Genomic DNA, 19,519 nt, shown 5'->3' on the forward strand with positions numbered 1-19,519 from the left:
AGCACATCAGAGCCCACAAGCTCCTCCCTGTCTTGAGGCCAGACTTCCAGGCCAGCCTGCAGTCTCCCTCCCAGAACACCCAGAACAAAGCATATGGGCTTTCCATGTTCCTTGTAGGAATGGGTCTAACCAGATGGCTCCAACATCTGCCTGCTGTTCCACCAAGACGCAGAGGAGAGAAAGCCAAGGGCAGGAGAAAGGAGACAGCTTTGTTGGGATGGGAGCCCTTCTGCCAGTTGCCTGATTTGACATCGGCTCAGAGTGTGGCCCAGCATTCAGGCTTCTGATGAAGGAAGGTCGCCCTGCATGGCTCGCTCACCCTATTTTCCACCCACCAGGGACCTGGCCCTGATCCACCAGGGATGACATCCTTGAAGGGCCAGCCAGGCAGCAGGGTGGGCCAGGACCTCTCCTCCAAGCTGATTCATCCTAACCGCCCACTGCCTTCAGCCTAGACAGCAGAAGACAGCTGCAGCCCCCAGAAGGGGCAGCTTGTCCTCAAAGTGGTTTTTGAGGGCACAGTGCTAAGTCAGAAGCGTTCCTGTCTCTGTGATTATGGAGCCTCCCAGAGTCTGGGAAGCTCCCCCTTGTAGAGAGCGGCTGCCAGACCCTCTGAAGTGAGAACTAGCAAACCCCAGTGGCTTCTTTGCCATTGATTTGTTTTTTCGTTTTTGTTTTTGTTTTTTTGAGACAGAGTCTTGCTTAGTTGCTCAGGCTGAAATGCAGTGTCGCAATCTTGGCTCACTGCAACCTCCACCTCCCAGATTCAAGCAATTCTCTCACCTCAGCCTCCTGAGTAGCTGGGATTACATATGCGCACCACCATGCCCAACTAATTTTTGCGTTTTTAGTAGAGATGGGGTTTCACCATGTTGGCCAGGCTGGTCTTGAACTACTGACCTCAAGTGATCCACCCACATCGGCCTCCCAAAGTGCTGGAATTACAGGCATGAGCCATCACACCTGGCCCTCCTTTGCCATTGAAAGCACACTTTGCATGGCCAGGTGTTTGGTTGGGAAAGTACACAAGATATGCCATCCCCCGAGTGATGAGACAGGCCCAGTTTTCCATAGCTCTGGCCCACGGTTTTGAACACTTGAATTGTTCAAGGAAGTTGTTGAAAGCTGGGAGTGACCTTCATGCTGTTTTGACAGTTGTTGTGGCCCAGGCACCCACCAATCAGCGTGGGCTCCTGCTGTAGCCACAGCAGGGCCTTCTCAATGTGCACCTGCTATGTGGCGTCCCAGGTGGACACTCCTGAAATTGAGCCCGCCTGTGCCAGACACCATGCTTGTAGGCACTTCACAGAAGTCCCCTTGTTAAATCCTGCCACGCTCCACCTCACACTGTACAGTAGAAAACACAGAGACCCAGAAAGGTTGTGCAACTTGGCCCAGAGGATGCAGCTAGCCAGCAGAGGAGCCAGGATCTGAAGCCTAGCCTTGGCAACCCTAAAGCCCATGCCCACCTTCTGAAACAGCTAGCAGAATATCTGATGCGATTTCCAAGACTATCTCAGGCACCTCCAGGGTGTCCCAGAGACCCGGGCCCCAGTGTGGATCCTGGTTGGAGGCAGCCCATGAAATGTGTTTCTCCTTCCAACATGGATGGCCGCTCTAGGGCCCAAGTGAAAAGTCACAGCCCCACTCATGAAGGCCTGCTAACATGTGCGGCCCCAGCCGTAGAAGGCTAGGTGGTGTGAACCCCTGTGGGAGGAAGGCTTGGGGCTTTCTTAAAATCAGTAGCAAAGTGGACCCCAGGGAGCCCACGTGGGTTCATCCCACATGAGGCAGTGAAACAAGCTGATGCTCAATTGGGTTTTCCGCCTCCACCCTGTGTCCAGCTCAGGGGACCTTAGGTTTCCTGCCTGGGGTTGAAAACTCCCCACATTTATCCCAAACATGTTCTCACTTTCCTGTGGGGACCTCAGCCTCGCTCCCAGGATTTAGGCTCAGGCTGTCCTCTTGGTTTTGTGGACTTGAGACCTGATCCAAGAGGTCTCTCCACCCACCCGGCCCCCACGTGGCCTTCCATCCTCTTAGTGGCTCATCTCCCTGGATCTTCTCTTCCCTGGGTTTGGGCACTCCACTCCCTGTCTCACTGAACTATTTTTTTCTAAGCAAGCAGGATTAGGATAAGTCCCTACTGTGCACAGCATTCGGGATACAATGTGGCAAAAAGCATGATCTTGCAGGCAGGCGGGGTGGCTGAGGCCTGTCAGGTGGCCACCCAGAAGCACGTGCAGTTCCAAACTGTGACAAAGGAGAGGTGCAGTAGGTTCCACAGCTGACACAGAACAGCTGCAGGAGGCTCCCAGAGGTGGCGTTGCTGGAGAGGACAGCCGGGGATGAGGGCTTGGCGAGGCCCTGGTCCATGAGGAAAGTGGCCTTTGGGTCTCACAGGAGTCCACTAGGGCCCGAAACCACAATTTCCTGGAGACCAGTGGATTCCTTTTGCCCATCTCCCTGGGGTCTGCCTGTACATTCTGTCTTCCCAAATGCAGACGGGCTGTGGGCAGGGGAAGGACACCTTTGAGGAACAGTCCCCATGCCCATCAGGGCCACAGCCTATGGCCCAGTGGTAGCTTCAGGCCCAGCACAGGTGAGGGACTCTCAGCCTGAAGGGGGAAGGGGACAGCCCCGAGGGGTCACTGGCTTTCTGGTCACCTGGAGGCTCCCTCTGGGTGCAGCACCTGCCTCTGAGCCTCCTTCACACACCAGAGGCAGAGCTATGGGTGCCCTGGAGTGGCTCTTTCAGTGCCCGCCCCAGACCAAAGGGAGAGTCGACACTGAACTCCCTGATGACCCGAGTAACTGTGCCCCAGGGCACTTTAATGGCCGGTCCTTTCGAGAAGTGTGGTGAGATCCTCCAGTGCTCTGTGGGGAGAGCCCAACACCCTCCCCACGACGTGTCCAGGAGCCAGGCATCTTGTCGCCCACACATCCAGCAGAGCTAGCCTGGCAGGCCTCAGCCAGCCCCTAGTGAGAAAATTGCAGGGTTGGAATCAGCATTTTTTCCCCTTAAACATTTTATGGTTTTGAGAAGCTGAACTTGCAAAGAATATACAGCGGGAAAGTGAAAAACTACCCAATTTTAGAACCACATGTGGGGCCACAGGAAAACATTAGAAATATCTTCTGGGATACCACTGTGCACCCACACAGTGACACTTCTGCAGACACACAGTCACACATGCCAATGCGCATGTTCATACAGCCACACTTACAAATGTGCATGCATAGTCACACTCCCACACACACACATGCCAGTACATATACACACTCACACATACAAATGTGCATGCATAGTCACACTCCCACACACATACATGTCTGTACATATACACACTCACACATACAAATGTGTATGCATAGTCACACACAGTCACACACATGCCAGTACACATATACATTCACACATACAAATGTGCATGCATAGTCACACTCCCACACATAGTCATACACATACCAGGGCACATACACACTCACATATACAAATGTGCATGCATAGTCACACACACATACACAGTCACACATATGCTACTGCACATGCTTACGCAGTCACAGATATACAAATGGACTTACATAGTCACACATAAATACACAGCCACATTGACATACATGCACACAGTCACACACAAATGTATGTACATGGTCTCACACACAGATGCACACAGTCACATACACACACTCACACTCTCTGGGTGAGATGCTGATAGGAAAACCATCTCCTCAGATAAGAACTCTGACCTACAGTGAGTTTCTTAAACAACCCACTCACACCTCTGAGCTCCAGATTACTTGGAGTTCACATACATTCCACGCGAGCTACATTGGGAACACAGAAAACCGTTTGTTCAAAACTGACAACAGCGTGAATGTCAGCCTGCTTATTTATTTATTTTTAATTTGGGGAGCACATAGTAGGTGTAATTAAATATTCCTTTTTAAAAAACAAAAAGGGCCGAGTGTGGTGGTTCATGCCTGTAATTGCAGCACTTTGGGAGGCCATGGCGGGTGGATCATGTGAGGTCAGGAGTTCGAGATCAGCCGGGCCAACTTGGTGAACCCCCATCTCTACTAAAAATACAAAAATTAGCCAGGCATGGTGGCAGGCGTTCTGTAATCCCAGCTACTAAGAAGACTGAGGCAGAAGAATTGCTTGAACCTGGGAGGCAGAGGTTGCAGTGAGCCGAGATCATGCCACTGCGCTCCAGCCCGGGCAACCGAGCGAGATTCTGTCTCAAAACAAACAAACAAACAAAACCACATTGGGTTATGAGCCATGGCCAGCTCGATTGTCCCCTGAGGTTTTATAGAAAGAAAGACGGGTCTGGCTGTCGTTGACAGCCCAGTGCAGGGAGCTTTCCTGGCTTCCCTCCCATGTGGACCCACCCCTGTGCCTGTGTCCATATGAGCCCCCTTCACCCCACAACACCTCCCATTTGGGTCAACTGAGAGTCAGATGGCCTGAAACACACCCGCATGCCACTGAACTCGGTCACCACTGTCCTGCTGGAGTTTTAAGGATAGAAACCCCAAGTAAGATATGTTCCCTTTTCTCCTCAGTTTTCTCTGTGGCATCATCCTTTTTTATTGTGGTAACATACGGATAACATAAACCTTACCATTTTCGCCATTTTTCAGTGTATAATCCAGTGGCATCTAAGGACCTTCACACTGTAGTGCTCTATGGTGTCACTTTCAAGCTGTGTGTTCACCCGCCTTTGTCTCTGAGAGTGTGGTTTCTCCCTTCACAGTGAGATGCTCCTGACGTTTTTATTTCAGCCAATTAGAAACCCCACTCGGCCACCTGGCACCTGGTCTCAGCTCTCCTGCTGTGGTTCAGTCTTGATTTTCAAAGGCACGGGTCACCAAGTCGCTGCCCAGATAGGTGGCTGAGGGAGAGGCTTGTGGAGCGCCTCGAGCATCTGAGCTTTCCCAGCACTCGGAGCTGTGCTGTTGGCGTCAGCGTGTAACACCAAGAACCTCCTCACTTGGGATCAGAAATCTGCTTGATTCACTTAGCTGGTCTGACACCAGTCCTCCAGCCACACACCCTGCCCTCCTCACACTGTCCTGAGGATGCAGGGTTTTCGTGTCCTAACTCCTGGGCCACGTCTAAAACCGACAGGTGATTCTGTTCTTCTGTCCCCTGAGGCTTCCGACCGAGACTAGATGTTGCGGATGAACCCGTCTTTCCTTTCCAACAGGACCCCACCTTCTCTGCCCCAACCCGATTAAGATGCACGAGTGAACAACTTGGTTCTGAGTGATCCCGACCCTGCCTCGTCCTGGGGGTTGCATGGGGGGTGTCTTCTCTGCATGGGGGGCCAGCACCCCATGCTCCGGTGGCCACAAGCCCATGCTGGGCACTGCCCCACGACTCCCCCCCGCCGTCAGTGCTCAGCATCCACTGCTGCTCTGTGTCCCCTCCATGTCGCCTCTGCCGTCCCATTGTTAAAGGCTTTCTATGATCTGTCGCTGTGTTTTCCCTCTAGTCAGAAGTGGCAGGAAAGGACGCCGGCGAGTGTTCAGCCTGTCGGAGGCCGACAGTCATGGCGGCCACTGGGTTTAGTGCTCCGAACGGCGGCTGCCACGACACCTCACGCACAGTCAATTCAGGCAGGTCTCCCCTGGGAGCCGCTCGGGCCGCGACGTCCACTCGCCATGCTGCATTTCCACAGTCGGCAGGGTCCACGCTGGCAAGGTGGGCCAAGCTGGGCCTGAGCACAGAGCCATTTGCCAAGGCAGCATTTCCCCAGTTTCCTCCAAAGTTGGCTCTCCCTGCTCCCTTTCTGGCCTCACCTCATGTGAAAACCAGATCCCCGGCCCTTGACCTTCACGGCGGTCCTTCTGAGCCAGACCTGTACAGCCTGGAAATGCTGTCCTCTGTGAAGTGTGCAGCAGCATCAGGCTCAGCCCGGGCCAGAAGCAGATGCTCCCGCCAAGTCCCCCAGGGGTCCCCACAGTTTAGGCCATGGGGGTTGGGCGGCAGTTGGCTGGCGAAGTGAGAATTTGTAGAAAGCAACCAAGAAGTCTTGTTTCTTTTTTCCTTTCTTCCCCTGGTCTTGCTCTAAGATAAGTGACAAATTCAGTCCTGTTTTGACCAGAGGCCAAGAGCCATTTCCCTCGTAGACACATGGATGGATGTGGCCCCCCCCCCATATCCCTTTCTGAGTAGCACCCACACAGCGATGAGGCTAGTCCATGGGCCGCCACCCAGCAGCCTGGCTCGCTGTGGGGACCATCCCTGCTGCCTCCCCTGTGACGCTTCTTCTCTGGTTTCTGATGCGCTTTTCTCCACTGGCCTTGCGCTTGTCTGCTGGGAGCCTTTGCCTTCTTTTGTGTTGAAATCCTATTTTCTCTGAGCTTTGCCCTGCACTTGTTCTACAGGTACCATCCTTTTCTTCCCCACAACACTCAGCCCCACCTTTTCCCAGCCCAGCACAACAAATCCAAGTTTTTGCTGGAAGTCACCACTTGCTTGACAAGGATATGTTAAGGCCCCATCCTAGACCTGCAGATCAGTTTCAGAGGTGCTGGCCAGGCATGTGGGGGACCTGCTGCCTTGGTGTCCTTACAGGCCACAGCCACAGGAGGTCTGTCCACTGCTCGTGGAAACATGGCCTTCCTGAACGTCCCATTACCCCCTCGGCTCTGTCTCCCCAGCCCATGGCCAGGAAGTCAGACTTTTCTCCAAATCCCTCATTTCCTGGGCCTGGCCTCAACTTGTGGCCCTCGAGTTCAAAAACACCAGCAAGCACGAAGCCAGGGCTTCACCAGTAACTTTTGCAGCTCAGCGCTTGACTAGAAACAAAATGTGTCCTCACTGGGTAATTTTCCCCCCAGTGAAAACCTGGCAGAGTTCTCCTTTTTCACCTCCCTTGGTTGGATACACGTGTAGATCAAGTTCAGGAAGCAGTTCAACAACAACAGGGCCAGGTCGTAGGCAATGGGTAAGAAGGGGTTATTTTCTTCCTATTAAAAAAGAGGCTGCCTTTAGGGGGAAAACCAATCCTTTTAATAAAAATTATTGGTCCTTTTCCTGAAGAAGAAACAGTTCTGTGCGCGTGCTATTGTTTGTTAATTGGTTTACTCTTTTTAATATATTTGCCTACAAGGTTTCCACATCCCTGATTATTCTCATCACCAAACACCCCATTAAGGAGCAGAGAACGAAGTTGGCCAGCATTTTGAGTATCTGCATGCAAATGCAGACTTGAGCAAAGAGAGAAAACACTTACATAGAAATTTTAAGAAAACATGAAGGAAACGTTTGGCTACTCTTTTTCCAGATGGTAGGACAGTACCATTTGGGGAGTTAGTCATTTCTAAACTGCCTCCTCAGCAGCGAAACTTATGTGTGGATCCACATATGTGTGAGTTCATCATAGATCTGCTCATGCCCATTTGAAGCAAGGGCAGAGGCCACCAGAGCAGGTGAGCCCTGCTCAGAGAACCACAGGTTCTGAGGAATAGCAGGCAGATCATGCTAGGTCAGGGTGCACGCCTGAGCTGAAACCAGCCCAGCACCACAAGCCTCCTTACTGAATGGAGCAAATTAGTTGAAATTCAAAGAAACCAGAATTCGCATGTAGTGTTTACTCAGCATTTCTGGGCTCAAATCACACCTCCAATCACTTTTTCCACTAGTGTTCACTGATGCCCATTGCCACCCTCCCAGAGCGAGGACCAAAGCCTCATGCGATGGTTTCCTCTAGATCTTCTCTCTCTCTCTCTCTCTTTTTTAAAAAAAAGGCCTTAGGAAGAATCTAATTGGGCTGGGCACGGTGGCTCACACCTGTGCACACCCCTGCACTTTGAGAGGCCAAGGCAGAAGGACTGCTTGAGCCCAGAAGTTCCAGACCAACGTGGGCAACGTAACGAGACCCCGTCTCTACAGAAAATTTTAAAAATTAGCCAGGTGTGGTGGAACGGGCCTGTAGTCCCAGCCACTCAAGAGGCTGAGGCAGTGAGTACTCAAGGACTGCTTGAGCCCAGAAGGTTGAGGCTGCAGTGAGCTATGATCATGCCACTGCACTCCAGCCTGGGTGACAGAGTGAGACCCCGTCTCAGACAAAAGAAATGAAATGAATTGGAACCTTTTAGAGTTCATCTTGCCCGGAGTCTTGTGGGGAGAAATGCTGGTGTGTGCTTTGAAATCCAGTCTGTCTCTTGTGCTTTCGCTCCGTGATGAGAGCTCTCTTCCTCTCCCTCTTCCCTTTCTGTATGCTGCCTGCTTTTATTTTGTTCTTTGTTTTTCCGTTATTTTGCTTTATGTTCCGTTTGCTGTTCTGTTTTATTTTGGCCTGACTTAGAAAATAAAAAACTAAACTGGAATCATGCTGAACAAAAACAAAAATTCTACCATGCTTCCCGGGCCCCAGGCTGCTGTCACTCTTAGCTTGATATGGCATCGTCAGCACCTCCTGCCATGACTTGGGGACCCCCAGCTCTGTGCAAATGAGAATTCGCTCTCCAAGCAGGATGCCCACTCTCGTCTTCTCAATGTTTTAAACACCCAGCATCTGAAGTGCTGGAAGATGTTTTCCACGGAGAATTCCAGCTGCATCTTGTGTTTCTGTTCAGGCAGGTTCATCATTAGAAGGCAGATGGGCCACCGTGTGTCTGTAGGATTTGGAAAAGCACCAAGGGCCGGGCGTGGTGGCTCATGTCTGTAATCCCAGCACTTGGGGAGGCCGAGGCGGGCGGATCACTTGAGGTCAGGAGTTTGAAACCAGCCTGGCCAACATGGTGAAACCTCATCTCTACAAAATTACAAAAATTAGCCGGATGTGGCGGCAGACGGCTATTATCACAACTACTCGGGAGGCTGAGGCACGAGAATCACTTGACCCCGGGAGGTGGAGGTTGCAGTGAGCCAAGATCACGCCACTGCACTCCAGCCTCGGCAACAGAGTGAGACTCCGCCAAAAAAAAAAAAGCACCAAGAAAAGAAATTGCTGCCCTAAGAATAACTGCATTGGGTGGAACCTCGCCTGCCTTGGTCCTGGCGTGGTTTCTCAGTGGCCGCCGCCGGGAAGCTCGGGACAGTAATGGCCTGAGTAACCACAGCAGCCCCTTGGTGGGTGCTGGTTCAGCACTTTGAGGAGGAGGAGGAGGCAGGCCAAGGTTTTGTTTTGGTTTTGCAAGCTGAAAAGTTCTACAGAATTTCCTTTTTTTCTTTCTTTCTTTTTTTTTTTTTTTTTAAATATTGCAGTGGGTTTCCTCTTGGGTAAATGTCATCAAATGTATACTCTGGAAATGGCCTGACATTACGAGCACATCCAAGCCCATTTACTTCCTAAACAAGTATTTATTATCAGGTAGGCCTGAGATTTGCCCACACATAAATCCTGTCAGCCAGGTCTCTGCACCCAGGAACTGTGCTTTTGCACAAAATTCACATGCTGATTTTGCACAGGCCCTGAATTTTCCCCTCATATCACAAGTCAGGGTAACCCTAGGCCCTGCTGCATTTTCCCCAGGCCTAGGTCAGACTGGATTTTGCAGGTTCTGTGTCCCCAAAAGGAGTGAGTGGAGCCACGCTGAGCCCTCACACCAGCCAGCCACCTCCCACCTAGCTCACCAGGGCCATGGTTCAGGATGGGAGCAGAGGGCGCAGCGCAACGGGATGTCTCAAGGGCTCAGTGTGTTTCTGGTTTCTCTCCCCCAATCCAGATGCCCCCATGACTCCAGAACTGCCTAAGCCTCACCTTCCTGACCAGTTGGTAATCGTCAACGAAACGGAAGCAGACTCCAAGCTCAGCAAGAACATGGCCAGGAGCGCAGCCGTGGAGACAGCCAGCCTATCCCCCAGCCTCGTCCCTGCCCAGCAGCCCACCATTTCCCTGCTCTGTGAGGACACGGCTGACACGCTGAGCGTCGAGTCGCTGACCCTTGTCCCCCCAGTTGACCCCCACAGCCTCCGCAGCCTCACCGGCATCCCCCCGCTGTCCACACCAGCCGCTGCCTGCACGGAGCCCCTGGGCGAAGAGGCTGCATGTGCTGAGCCTGTAGGCCCTGCTGAGGACTGAGTCAGTGCCGGGGCCTCCCTTTGTGTGTGTGGCCCTGCTGGTAGGGACCCCAGTGCCGCTGACTGGCAAGACATGCTGGGAGCACCCACCGTTCTCTGCGGCCCCCAGCAGCCATCTCAACCACCTATCCCTGCGCTCCCTTGAATGGGAAGGCGGCCATGTTGCCCTTGAATTCCTTTTTCACTTTGCATCTCTTCACGTGAAGGCTGGGACCAGCGGAGACACCCCAGCGAATGTAGATGACTGCACCAGCCACCTCAGGGAGCTGCCTGGGCTCCGTGTCTCTGAGCCCCGGGTGGCAGGACCCACCGGCACCTCTTGCTTCCTCTGTCATATGGCTCCTCTGTCACCAGCCCCAGTGTGCACAGAAGAATTGGACCAGGTCACTGTACGTAGAAATTTGTAGAAAAGCAGACTTAGATAAACATCTCCTTTGGATATTTATTTCTGCTTTTGACAGCAGGTGAACATTTATTTTTAAAACTTCTATTTAAAAAAAGAGTCCAAAAACATCAGCACTAAGGTTTGATGTCATGTGAAAAGTGTAATAATATAGTTAAGATTTCATTATCATTTTCACTGGACCTTTCCTGATGTTTTAGAGTTCTTAGTGTGGCTTTTTCCATTTACTTAAGTGATTCTCTGTTACTCACTAACTCTGCAAACCTGTGGAATAATGAAGTAACTTCCTGGAAAGTTTAGATTATTTTTTAAACAAAAACAAGAGGGATACATGTATTCTCAGGTACACACAGAGCTGAGAGGGCTGGACGGTTTTCTGCCGTAGCAGCCGAGAGGCCTCCCATCATGGAAAGATTTCTCCAGGAAAAGAAAGAATGTAGCCAGCTCCCCACTCAGGACGCTTCCTCATTTCGCTTCACCAAAACCAAACAGAGACAGCTTCCAGCATCTTCTTCAGTGTTGCCATCTCTAAGAAGGAACCACTTGGGACCGTGAAGACTCCAGACCCTGTGGCCATGATGGAAATCAAAGGAAGCCACCCTCAGCGTCACCTGCCACTCGACTGTGTGTGCCCACGTGTGCCGAGAGATGACCCAGAGCCGGCTCCCCTCCAGCTGCAAGGGCGTGGTGTCCCCAGAGCTCTGAGTCTGTCACTCTCCCTTTCTGCTACTGCTGCTGATCTGAAAATTAAAACCCCATGGTTGCCTTCCCCATTCGGGCTGGGTGTGTGCAGGCAAGGACCCAGAGGCATCAGACAGCCCCCAAGATGTTCCTTTCTACTCAGCCAGCTTGGGAGCCGGACACAGCACTCACAGCCATGGCCGTCATCCACCCTCCCCAAGTCCACCAGGGCCAGCGGCCCCTCACCTCTCTAGTCACTGGTGAGACCTTCCACAACTTTCCTCCAGACCTGCCCGCAGATGTGCCCACCAGGGGCGTTAGGTGTCCGTCGGAGCCTGGCCATAGGGTAGCCTGGGTAGCTGTGCTGAGATCTTTTACCACCTGCATTTTAGAGAAACACAGTCTCTATCTCCTCCGCCAAGCCAGCTGTCCCGGCAAGGCCTGCCAAGGGCAGTTTTCAGCCTCCTGAAGGAAACACAGTCCTGCCAAGGAGGGGGAGTGGCGCCCATGGGGGCAGGCCTCAGTACTCAGAAGCCCTCCGGGTAGCTCTGCCCACCCAGCCTTCATGGCTGCAGGTACAAGGACCTTTGCTTCAATAGAGAAAAGACACAGCTCAGAAAGAGAGCCACGTGGGCAGAAACCCCAAGGAAGGGCAAACTGTGACCACCATGGCCATGCGCAGAGTCCCTGGAAGAGAAGGAAGGCAGAGTAGGGAAGGGGGAAGACCATCATGGGGAGAAGGACCACAGCATCAGGAGACGGGATACCCCACACCCAGCAGGCAGTCTGTGTGTTGCTTAATTTTGCAAGAGCAAGAGGAGTGGAGAGGATCAAGCTGGCCTTGGCCGAAGCTGGCTAGCCCCTGAGACATGCACTTCTTGTTTTGAAATGACTCTGTCTGTGGGGCAGCAGAAACTAGAGAAGGCAAGTGGTTGCCCCGCCCCAAGGCATGACCGGGAGGAACAGCCTGCAGCTCACTCCACACCACACGGGTGGGCCACCAGCCTGCTGTCAGAAGTCTCTGGGCTCCAACTGGCCTTGGGAACACTGAGCACTGAAGGAGAGAGGTCTTGGACAGGGCTGGACAGCATGCCCGGGAGGACCAGCAGAGGATAAAAGACACTGCTCTGGGCAGGGCTTCTACCCTGCATCCCTGGCCAAGGACAGGGCAGTTCCCCCGTGCAGGCTTGCAGGGTCGCTTTCAGGGGCCTCTTTCAGCTGGGGCTGGCGACTTGCCTCTGGGGGCACCTCCAGGTATGTGGGGTGAGGATTTCCTATAACCAGGGCTCCCAGAAGCTTTTCTTATATAAGGAGATCTGGGAGCCCATTGGAGGCCACCAGCCATTTTGGCTCCAAAGGACCCCATACCATCTGGGTCTCAGCGGCAGTGGGCACAGCTGTGTCTTCAGGAGCTCCCCACAAACCTCATAGCTGGGGCACTCTCAGACAGGCCAGTCCAGACGAGACATGCTGGGTCCCTGGCATCCGGAGGAAGAACCAGGAGGGTGAGAAGCCCCACAGCGGGGACTGTGGCTTCTGACACTCAGGTCATAGCCTCAGAGATCTGAGGTCAGCCCCCACAGACCCATCTGGCCCACCCCCCGAGTCCCTGCAGAGAGCACTTAGAGTTATGGCCCGGGCCCTGGTCCACCCTTCCCCTGTGCACCATCTGGCTCGGTTTGCCAAGTCAGGGAGCAGGGTAGGCCACAGGAACTCCCAAACCTTGGCTTTGAATGCTGCTGTGGAGGTGTGCTCATCCCTTTCTGGACGTGGGAGGTACCTGTCCCAGCAGGTCAGATGAGGCCAGCTGAGGTGCTCCCCCAGGCAGAAGGGCCAGCCTCCGCTATGGCCTAGGGTTGGGAGGAGAGGCCTCCGTGAGCAGCCCCTCCTCTGCCGCCCTCCCAACCTGGTCCCTCTCCCCCAGCCTTGGCAGCCTCCCATGACCCAAACGCTGGCGTTCACAAGCAACCCAAGGGGCAGGTGAAGAAACGCAGCCCTGCCAGACACGCGCTAGATTCCTCTAAGGTCTCTGAGATGCACCGTTTTTTGAAAAGGCGTGGGGTGAACTGATTTTGATCTTCTTGTCTAGATGCAATAAATAAATCTGAAGCATTTAATGTAGTCATCTTGACGTTGGGCATACACTGTACGAGTTCATTATGTTTCCTTGAACTAAAAATATGTAAATAATTTTTGTCTCAGTGAGGACCGAGGGTTGGAAAACCTCGATGCCTCTGAGCCTCGGGACCGCTCTAGGGAAGTACCTCCTTTCGCCAGCGTGACTCATGCTTCATGGGTACTGAACACGAGGGTGGAAATGAAAACTGGAACTTCCTTGTAAATTTAAACTTGGCAATAAAAGAGAAAAAAAGTTACCAAGAATGCAGCGTGCTGCTCCTGGGGGCTGTGGCAGGAGGCCGTGGCCTGGTACAGGGGAAGGTTCCCAGCCAATGACCCCTCATCCCGGCGCAGCTGCTTGGCAGGGGTGTGGTGGCTGGAGCCCCTCCCTCTCCCTCCGCCCTGCGCCAGGTTCCCTCCCATCCCTGGGTTCCTAAAAGGTTGTCGGGGCTCATACTAACCAGAGACTGGGAATAACTGCTCAGGGGCAGTCGGCCCCATCAGGAAGTGTCCCCGCCCTACCTCTGCTGGGTGCCGGGAGCGTGGTCCACATTCTGCATCTTTTCCCTGTTGAGCAGGTGGCTGCCCATCCAGGCCTCAGGCTCTGCATCCGTGGAGTGGGACAGCCAAGCCCTACCTCGCAGGACAGCGTAGCGAGCAGCCACATTGTTGCCAGGCTAGGCCAAGAGAAGCAGAAAGACTCCCCACCGAGGACAGAGTCAGGTGAAGTGCTGGAGTGGGCATGACTCGGAAACACCAACGTCCACCAGCGTGAAACCCAGAAATCCCTGGAAACAGGATCACAGGTTCTCAAAATCTGACCATCCGGCTTAAACCCTACCCAGAAATGGCCAGGAACTTCTGGGTCTTGAGAGGAAAACCAAGTTGAGTCAAGAAAGAATGAACAAGGAACCCCTTTCCCTCACCGCATGCCAAGGGTTGGGGCTATGCCAACAGGAGGAAGCCACTGCCCAGGGCAGAGCTGCCCTCCCATGCCCCCGCTTCACCCAGTCTCAGGCCTTGTGGGCATTTACATGTCTGAGACCTGCTGGGTGACAGCTCCTCCCTCCTTGCATTCCCAGCCCAGGTTCAAACCCAGGGGTCGCCTGGGGCTGGTTAGAGGCTGGGGCCGCGTCTCTGGTGCCCCCAGAGCATGTCTGTATATCCCCTGCTCAGCGGTTGGAAGTGATGTGCGTAGACTGGCTGCTGTCAGTATTTTCCCCAGAGCCTCGGGAGGGTCCCACTCGGTAGCCATGAAGCGAAGCCTCACAGGGTCCAGTGGGTATGCCCAGCAGGCCCGGAGCGTCCTGACAGTAGCTAGAGGGAGGAGCCAGCAAGGGCAGGTAGTAGTGCCCTGCCTGCCGGTGACCTCTAGGGGAAGACCAATTGCTGGCCAGCCAGCTTCTGGAAACCCCCTTCCCCCACCTCCTGCTGCTCTGTGGCACTTCATGGCGTTGGGAAAAAACCCTTAACCTCTAAAGAGCTGTTCTCCAAAAGAAAGTTGGTTCTGAATCACCCATGGGGTGAAGGGGCTTCCTGGGGATTCACTCAAGGCTGCCCGATGGACAGTGTGAAGCTTCCCTATCCTCCACAGCCCCAGGGCTCCTGGGTCTACCCACCCCACTTAGAGACCAGCCACCTGGGCTCCCAGGCTGTGCACCTGCCCTGGGGCCCACCCTGCTCTGCCTGGTCCCTGCAGTCCTGACACTGCCTGGCTCAGTCTGACTTCCTCCCAGAGGGCAGCCTGTGCCCCCTGAACACACGCCGGCCTGTCACCTCCACTGTCGCACTGTCACTTCCTTGCCATTTTTTTTTTCTTTTCTTTTTTGAGACGGGGTCTTGCTATGTTGCTCAGGCCGGAGTGCACCGGTGTGGTCCCAGCTCACTGCAGCCTGGATCTCCCAGACTCAAGCAATCCTCCCAACTCAGTCTCCTGAGTAGCTGGGCCTACAGGCAAGTGCCACCACACCTGGCCTTGCTTCCTTGACTCTAAAATGTTTGCCTTTTAACTTCAATTTATTTAAGATGAAGACTTTTCACTGGAAACAGACAACCAGCACCACTGCCCCATTCATTTCCTAGGGCCGCCATGACAGATGATCACCAACAGGGCAGCTTAAAATAATAGATATTTACTCTCCCACAGTTCTGCAGGCCACAGTCTAAAATCAAGCTGCCAGTTGGGCTGCTTCTCCTGGAGGCTTAGAGGGAGAAGCTGCCTTCTGCCTCTCTCCCGGCTCTGGTGGCTCCGGCACTTGGTGTTCCTCACCCCATGAGTGAATCACTCCAGTCCCTGCCTCTCCCCACAGCATCTTCTTCCCCGTGTCTGTGTCAAATCCCCCTCTCCTTTCTCTTGTAAGGACAGCAGTCACTGGATTTAGGGCCCGCCCTCATCAACGGTGATCTTAACTCAAGATCCTTCATTTCCTCTGCAAAAACCCTATTTCTAAATAATGTCACATTCACAGGGACCAGGTTCAGGACGTGGACATCTTTTTAGAGGGCTCAGCGTTCGACCCATTACCCTTGCTAGAAATTAAAGATACAAAAACAAATGCAGTATGAGCAAATCCGTGTCACTAAATTTTTAACCAGGTTCTAGCACCTGCCACAGGCTCTGGGCCCAGCCTTGCCTGCTCCCTGTTAATAGGGGAGGCCTACAGGCGCCTAACCAAGATTTTCTCAGTGATAGGATCAGAAGAGCTAACAGGCCGGGCACAGTGGCTCACACCTGTAACCCCAGCACTTTGGGAGGCTGAGGTGGGCAGATGACATGAGGTTAGGACTTCGAGACCAGCCTGGCCAACATGGTGAAACCCCATCTCTACTAAAAATACAAACATTAACCAGGCCTGTGGTCCCAGCTACTCAGGAGGCTGAGGCAGAAGAATCACTTGAACCCAGGAGGTGGAGGTTGCAGTGAGCTGAGATCGCACCATTGCACACCAGCCTGGGCAACAGAGTGAGACCCTGTCTCAAAAAAAAAAAAAAAAAAAAAAAAAAAAAAAAAAAAAAAAAACAGAAGAAAAGAACCAGCTCACTCTGGGACTAGGGTATTTATGTCTGAGTCCTTGTACCCCTAAATGTCATCCCAGATCAGAGATGCCACTATGACGCACACACATCACAGGTCACAGTGTGTTGTGAACTGTGGAACTGTTTTTTTTTTTTTGAGACAGGATCACGTTCTGTCACTCAGGGTGGAGAGCAGTGGTGCAATCATAAGTTTACTGCAACCTCAACCTCCTGGACTCAGACAATCCTCCTTCCCCAGCCTCCCACATAGCTGGGACCAAAGGTACACGCCACACCCGGTTAATTTATTAATTTTTTCGTAGAGACAAAGTCTCCCTTACACAGGCTGATCTCAGAGTCCTGAGCTCAAGCAATCCTCTCGCCTCAGCCTCCGAAAGCACTAAGACGAGAGATGTGAGCCACAGCGCCCAGCCTTACAATTCTTATTTCAGTTCTCCCTCTCCAATAGACTCACCCACAGGCAAAGACTGTGTCTTATTTTCACCTGTTGTTTGGGAGCTGGGTGCAGGCTCTGGCCCATGGGCTCTCTGTGCATGTATGTTGGATGGATGGATGGAGTCATTCTTGGATCCAGTTCCAGATTCTTAAAGCCTGAATTCCATTCAGTTCTTCATGCCCATGACCCTAACCTTCAGCCTCTCCCTATGTGTGCTCACTCTGGTGTCTTCCAGGTCTTACCAGGACCAGCCGAAGATCAGGAGAATTTGCCAGGGCCAGGTTACCAAGGGCAGGAGTGTTTGAGTGCTTTCCTCTGCCGTCATCAGAAATTCTGTGTCCCCCAACCCTCCACAGGTATCTGTGCTGAGACCGAGCTGCTGCTGGTATCTCAGTGACCAGCGAGACCTCAGGCAGGGTGGAGTAGGTGGCAGTGCAGGCTTTGCAGCAGCTGACGAGGTTCAAGTCCCTGCACCAACACTCCCATCCCTGTGGCCTTGAGTATGTGGTGAAACTGTGTGAGACTCAGTTTCCTCATCTGTAAAATGGGAACCTTTCTGGCAGGGTCCTTGCTTGTGTAGATGAAATGGAGGCAGGTAAATCAAGCACCAGGACCCAGCCTGGCGCGTGCAATTTCAGCCAGGGGGTCTCACCAACAGCCCAGCCAGAAAAACAGAGGGGCTTCAAGAAATACCTGCAACCCAGGACCTCTCAGGTACATGGAGCCAGCACCCGTTGGGTACAGCTGAGCCCTGGAATTTTTTTAAGTCCCCAGCTGATCCTAAGGGGCAACTGTGATGGTTCAGTTTTTGTGTCGGCCTGACTGGGCTAAGGGGTGCCCAGATAGTGGGCATGACATGATTTCCAAGTGTGACTGGGAGAGTGTTTCTGCAAGAGAGTAGAATTTGAGTCAGGGTGTGGTGGCTCACGCTTGTAATTCCAGCACTTTGGGAGGCTGAGGTGGGTGGATCACTTGAGGTCAGGAGTTCAAGACCAGCCTGGCCAACAACATGGTGAAACCCTGTCTCTACCGAAAATACAAAAATTAGCTGGGCATGGTGGCGGGCACCTGAAGTCCCAGCTACTCAGGAGGCTGAGGCACGAGAATCATTTGAACCCAGGAGGCAGAGGTCTGCAGTGAGCTGAGATTGGCCACTACACTCCAGCCTGGTTGACAGAGTGAGACCCTATCACAAAAAAAAAAAAAAAAGAAAGAAAAGAAGGCCAGGCATAGTGACTCACGCCTGTAATCCCAACACTTTGGGAGGCCGAGGCAGGCAGATCACGAGGTCAGGAGATCGAGACCATCCTGACTAACATGGCGAAACCCCATCTCTACTAAAAATACAAAAAATTAGCTGATCATGGTGGCGGGCGCCTGTAGTCCCAGCTACTCGGGAGGTTGAGGCAGGAGAATGGTGTGAACCCGGGAGGTGGAGCTTGCAGTGAGCCAATATCGTGCCACTGCACTCCAGCCTGTGCAACAGAGCCAGACTCAGTCTCAAAAAAAAAAAGGGAGAGAGTAGCATTTGAATGAGTAGACTGAAACAGATCGCCCTCACCACTGTGGGTGGCCACCATTCAATCCATTGAGGGCCCAAATAAAACAAGGAGGAAAAAGGGCAAATTTGCTTTCTGCTTGATCCAGGACATCCATCTCTTCCTGCCCTTGGACATCAGTGGCCCTGGCTCTCAGGCCTTCCAGCTTGCACTGGAACAACACTGGCTTTCCTGGGCTTCCCAGCTTGCAGACAGCAGACTCTAGGACTCCTTGGCTTCCAGAATTGCAGGAGCCAATTCCCATAATACAGATGGTCCCCAACTGTTGAGGGTTCAACTGACGATTTTTCAACTTTGTGACAGGTTTATCGAGGTACTAAAGTTGTTTTCAACTTAGGATGGGTTTACTGAGATGTAGTCTCATTGTAAATTGAGGGGCATCTGTAAATCTTGTTTTTAATTTCATTTTATTTTAGAAACAGGGTCTCACTCTGTCACCCAGGGTGGAGTGCAGTGTTGCCATCAAAGCTCACTGCAGCCTCGAACTCCCAGGCTCAAGCGATCCTACAGCTTCAGCCTCCCGAGCAGCTGGGACTACAGGCGTGTGCCAGCACACCTGAATTTATTATTATTTTTTTGTCTCACTATGTTGCCCAGGCTGATCTTGAACTCCCGGCCTCAAGTGATCATCCTGCCTCAGGCCCCCAAAGTGCTGGGATTACAGGCATGAACCACCGTGCCCAGCCTATAAATCTGTATTATAGCTACCTACCTATCTACCTATGTGTATCTCCTGTTGGTTCTGTTTCTCTGAAGAATCCTGACTAATACAGCACCCAAAATAAGAAGCCAGCCTGGGCCACCTCTGCAGCCCACCCTGGCCACACCCCACCACTTGCAGCACACGAGCCCTTTGCCCTGTCCTGGACGACCCCTCAACTCATTGCCCTCCCAGGACCTTGGCACCTGCCTTTTCTCCCTCCAGCCCCCTCCCCCACCCCTGCACCTGCACCCATCCTCTGTCCTTATCCTCTGTCCACAGAATCAGTGTTACTTCCAGGGGCTATTCTGATGTCAGACCCCTGCTTTCCTCCATCAGCAGCTGCCACCCATTTCTTTCCTGGTGTTTGTCACACCTCAAAAGGATTTTTGTTGCTTTGCCATGAGCAAAATCTCATGGTTTTCGTTTGAGGAACCACTGAGAGCAGAGCCCTGAAAGGAGGACACGGTGCAGCTGGTTTATTTGGGCAGTAGCCCCAGGAAGCTGGAGTGGGAGCTGGGAAAGAAGGGCAGGAGGCCAGTAGACA

General features: G+C 52.9%; 1 protein-coding gene across 5 annotated transcripts in view; it reads left to right on the plus strand.

Annotated features, from left to right (window-relative positions):
• CLEC16A (C-type lectin domain containing 16A) overlaps positions 1-13,240 on the plus strand; it is a 239,611-nt gene extending 226,371 nt beyond the window's left edge. For 4 of the 5 annotated variants that reach the window (XM_073015174.1, XM_007985728.3, XM_037989855.2 and 1 more), the window contains one exon: positions 9,685-13,240. In XM_073015174.1, coding sequence (XP_072871275.1) covers positions 9,685-10,040 — 356 coding nt within the window. In that variant the 3' untranslated portion in view covers positions 10,041-13,240. Of the gene's footprint in view, positions 1-5,501; positions 5,626-9,684 lie in introns of all 5 variants that reach the window. The other variant, XM_073015175.1, reaches the window with a different exon arrangement.
• The last annotated feature ends 6,279 nt before the right edge of the window (positions 13,241-19,519 follow it).

This window comes from Chlorocebus sabaeus, chromosome 5 (genome assembly GCF_047675955.1).
Source record: "Chlorocebus sabaeus isolate Y175 chromosome 5, mChlSab1.0.hap1, whole genome shotgun sequence".
In the NCBI taxonomy this organism is placed as follows: Eukaryota; Metazoa; Chordata; class Mammalia; order Primates; family Cercopithecidae; genus Chlorocebus; species Chlorocebus sabaeus.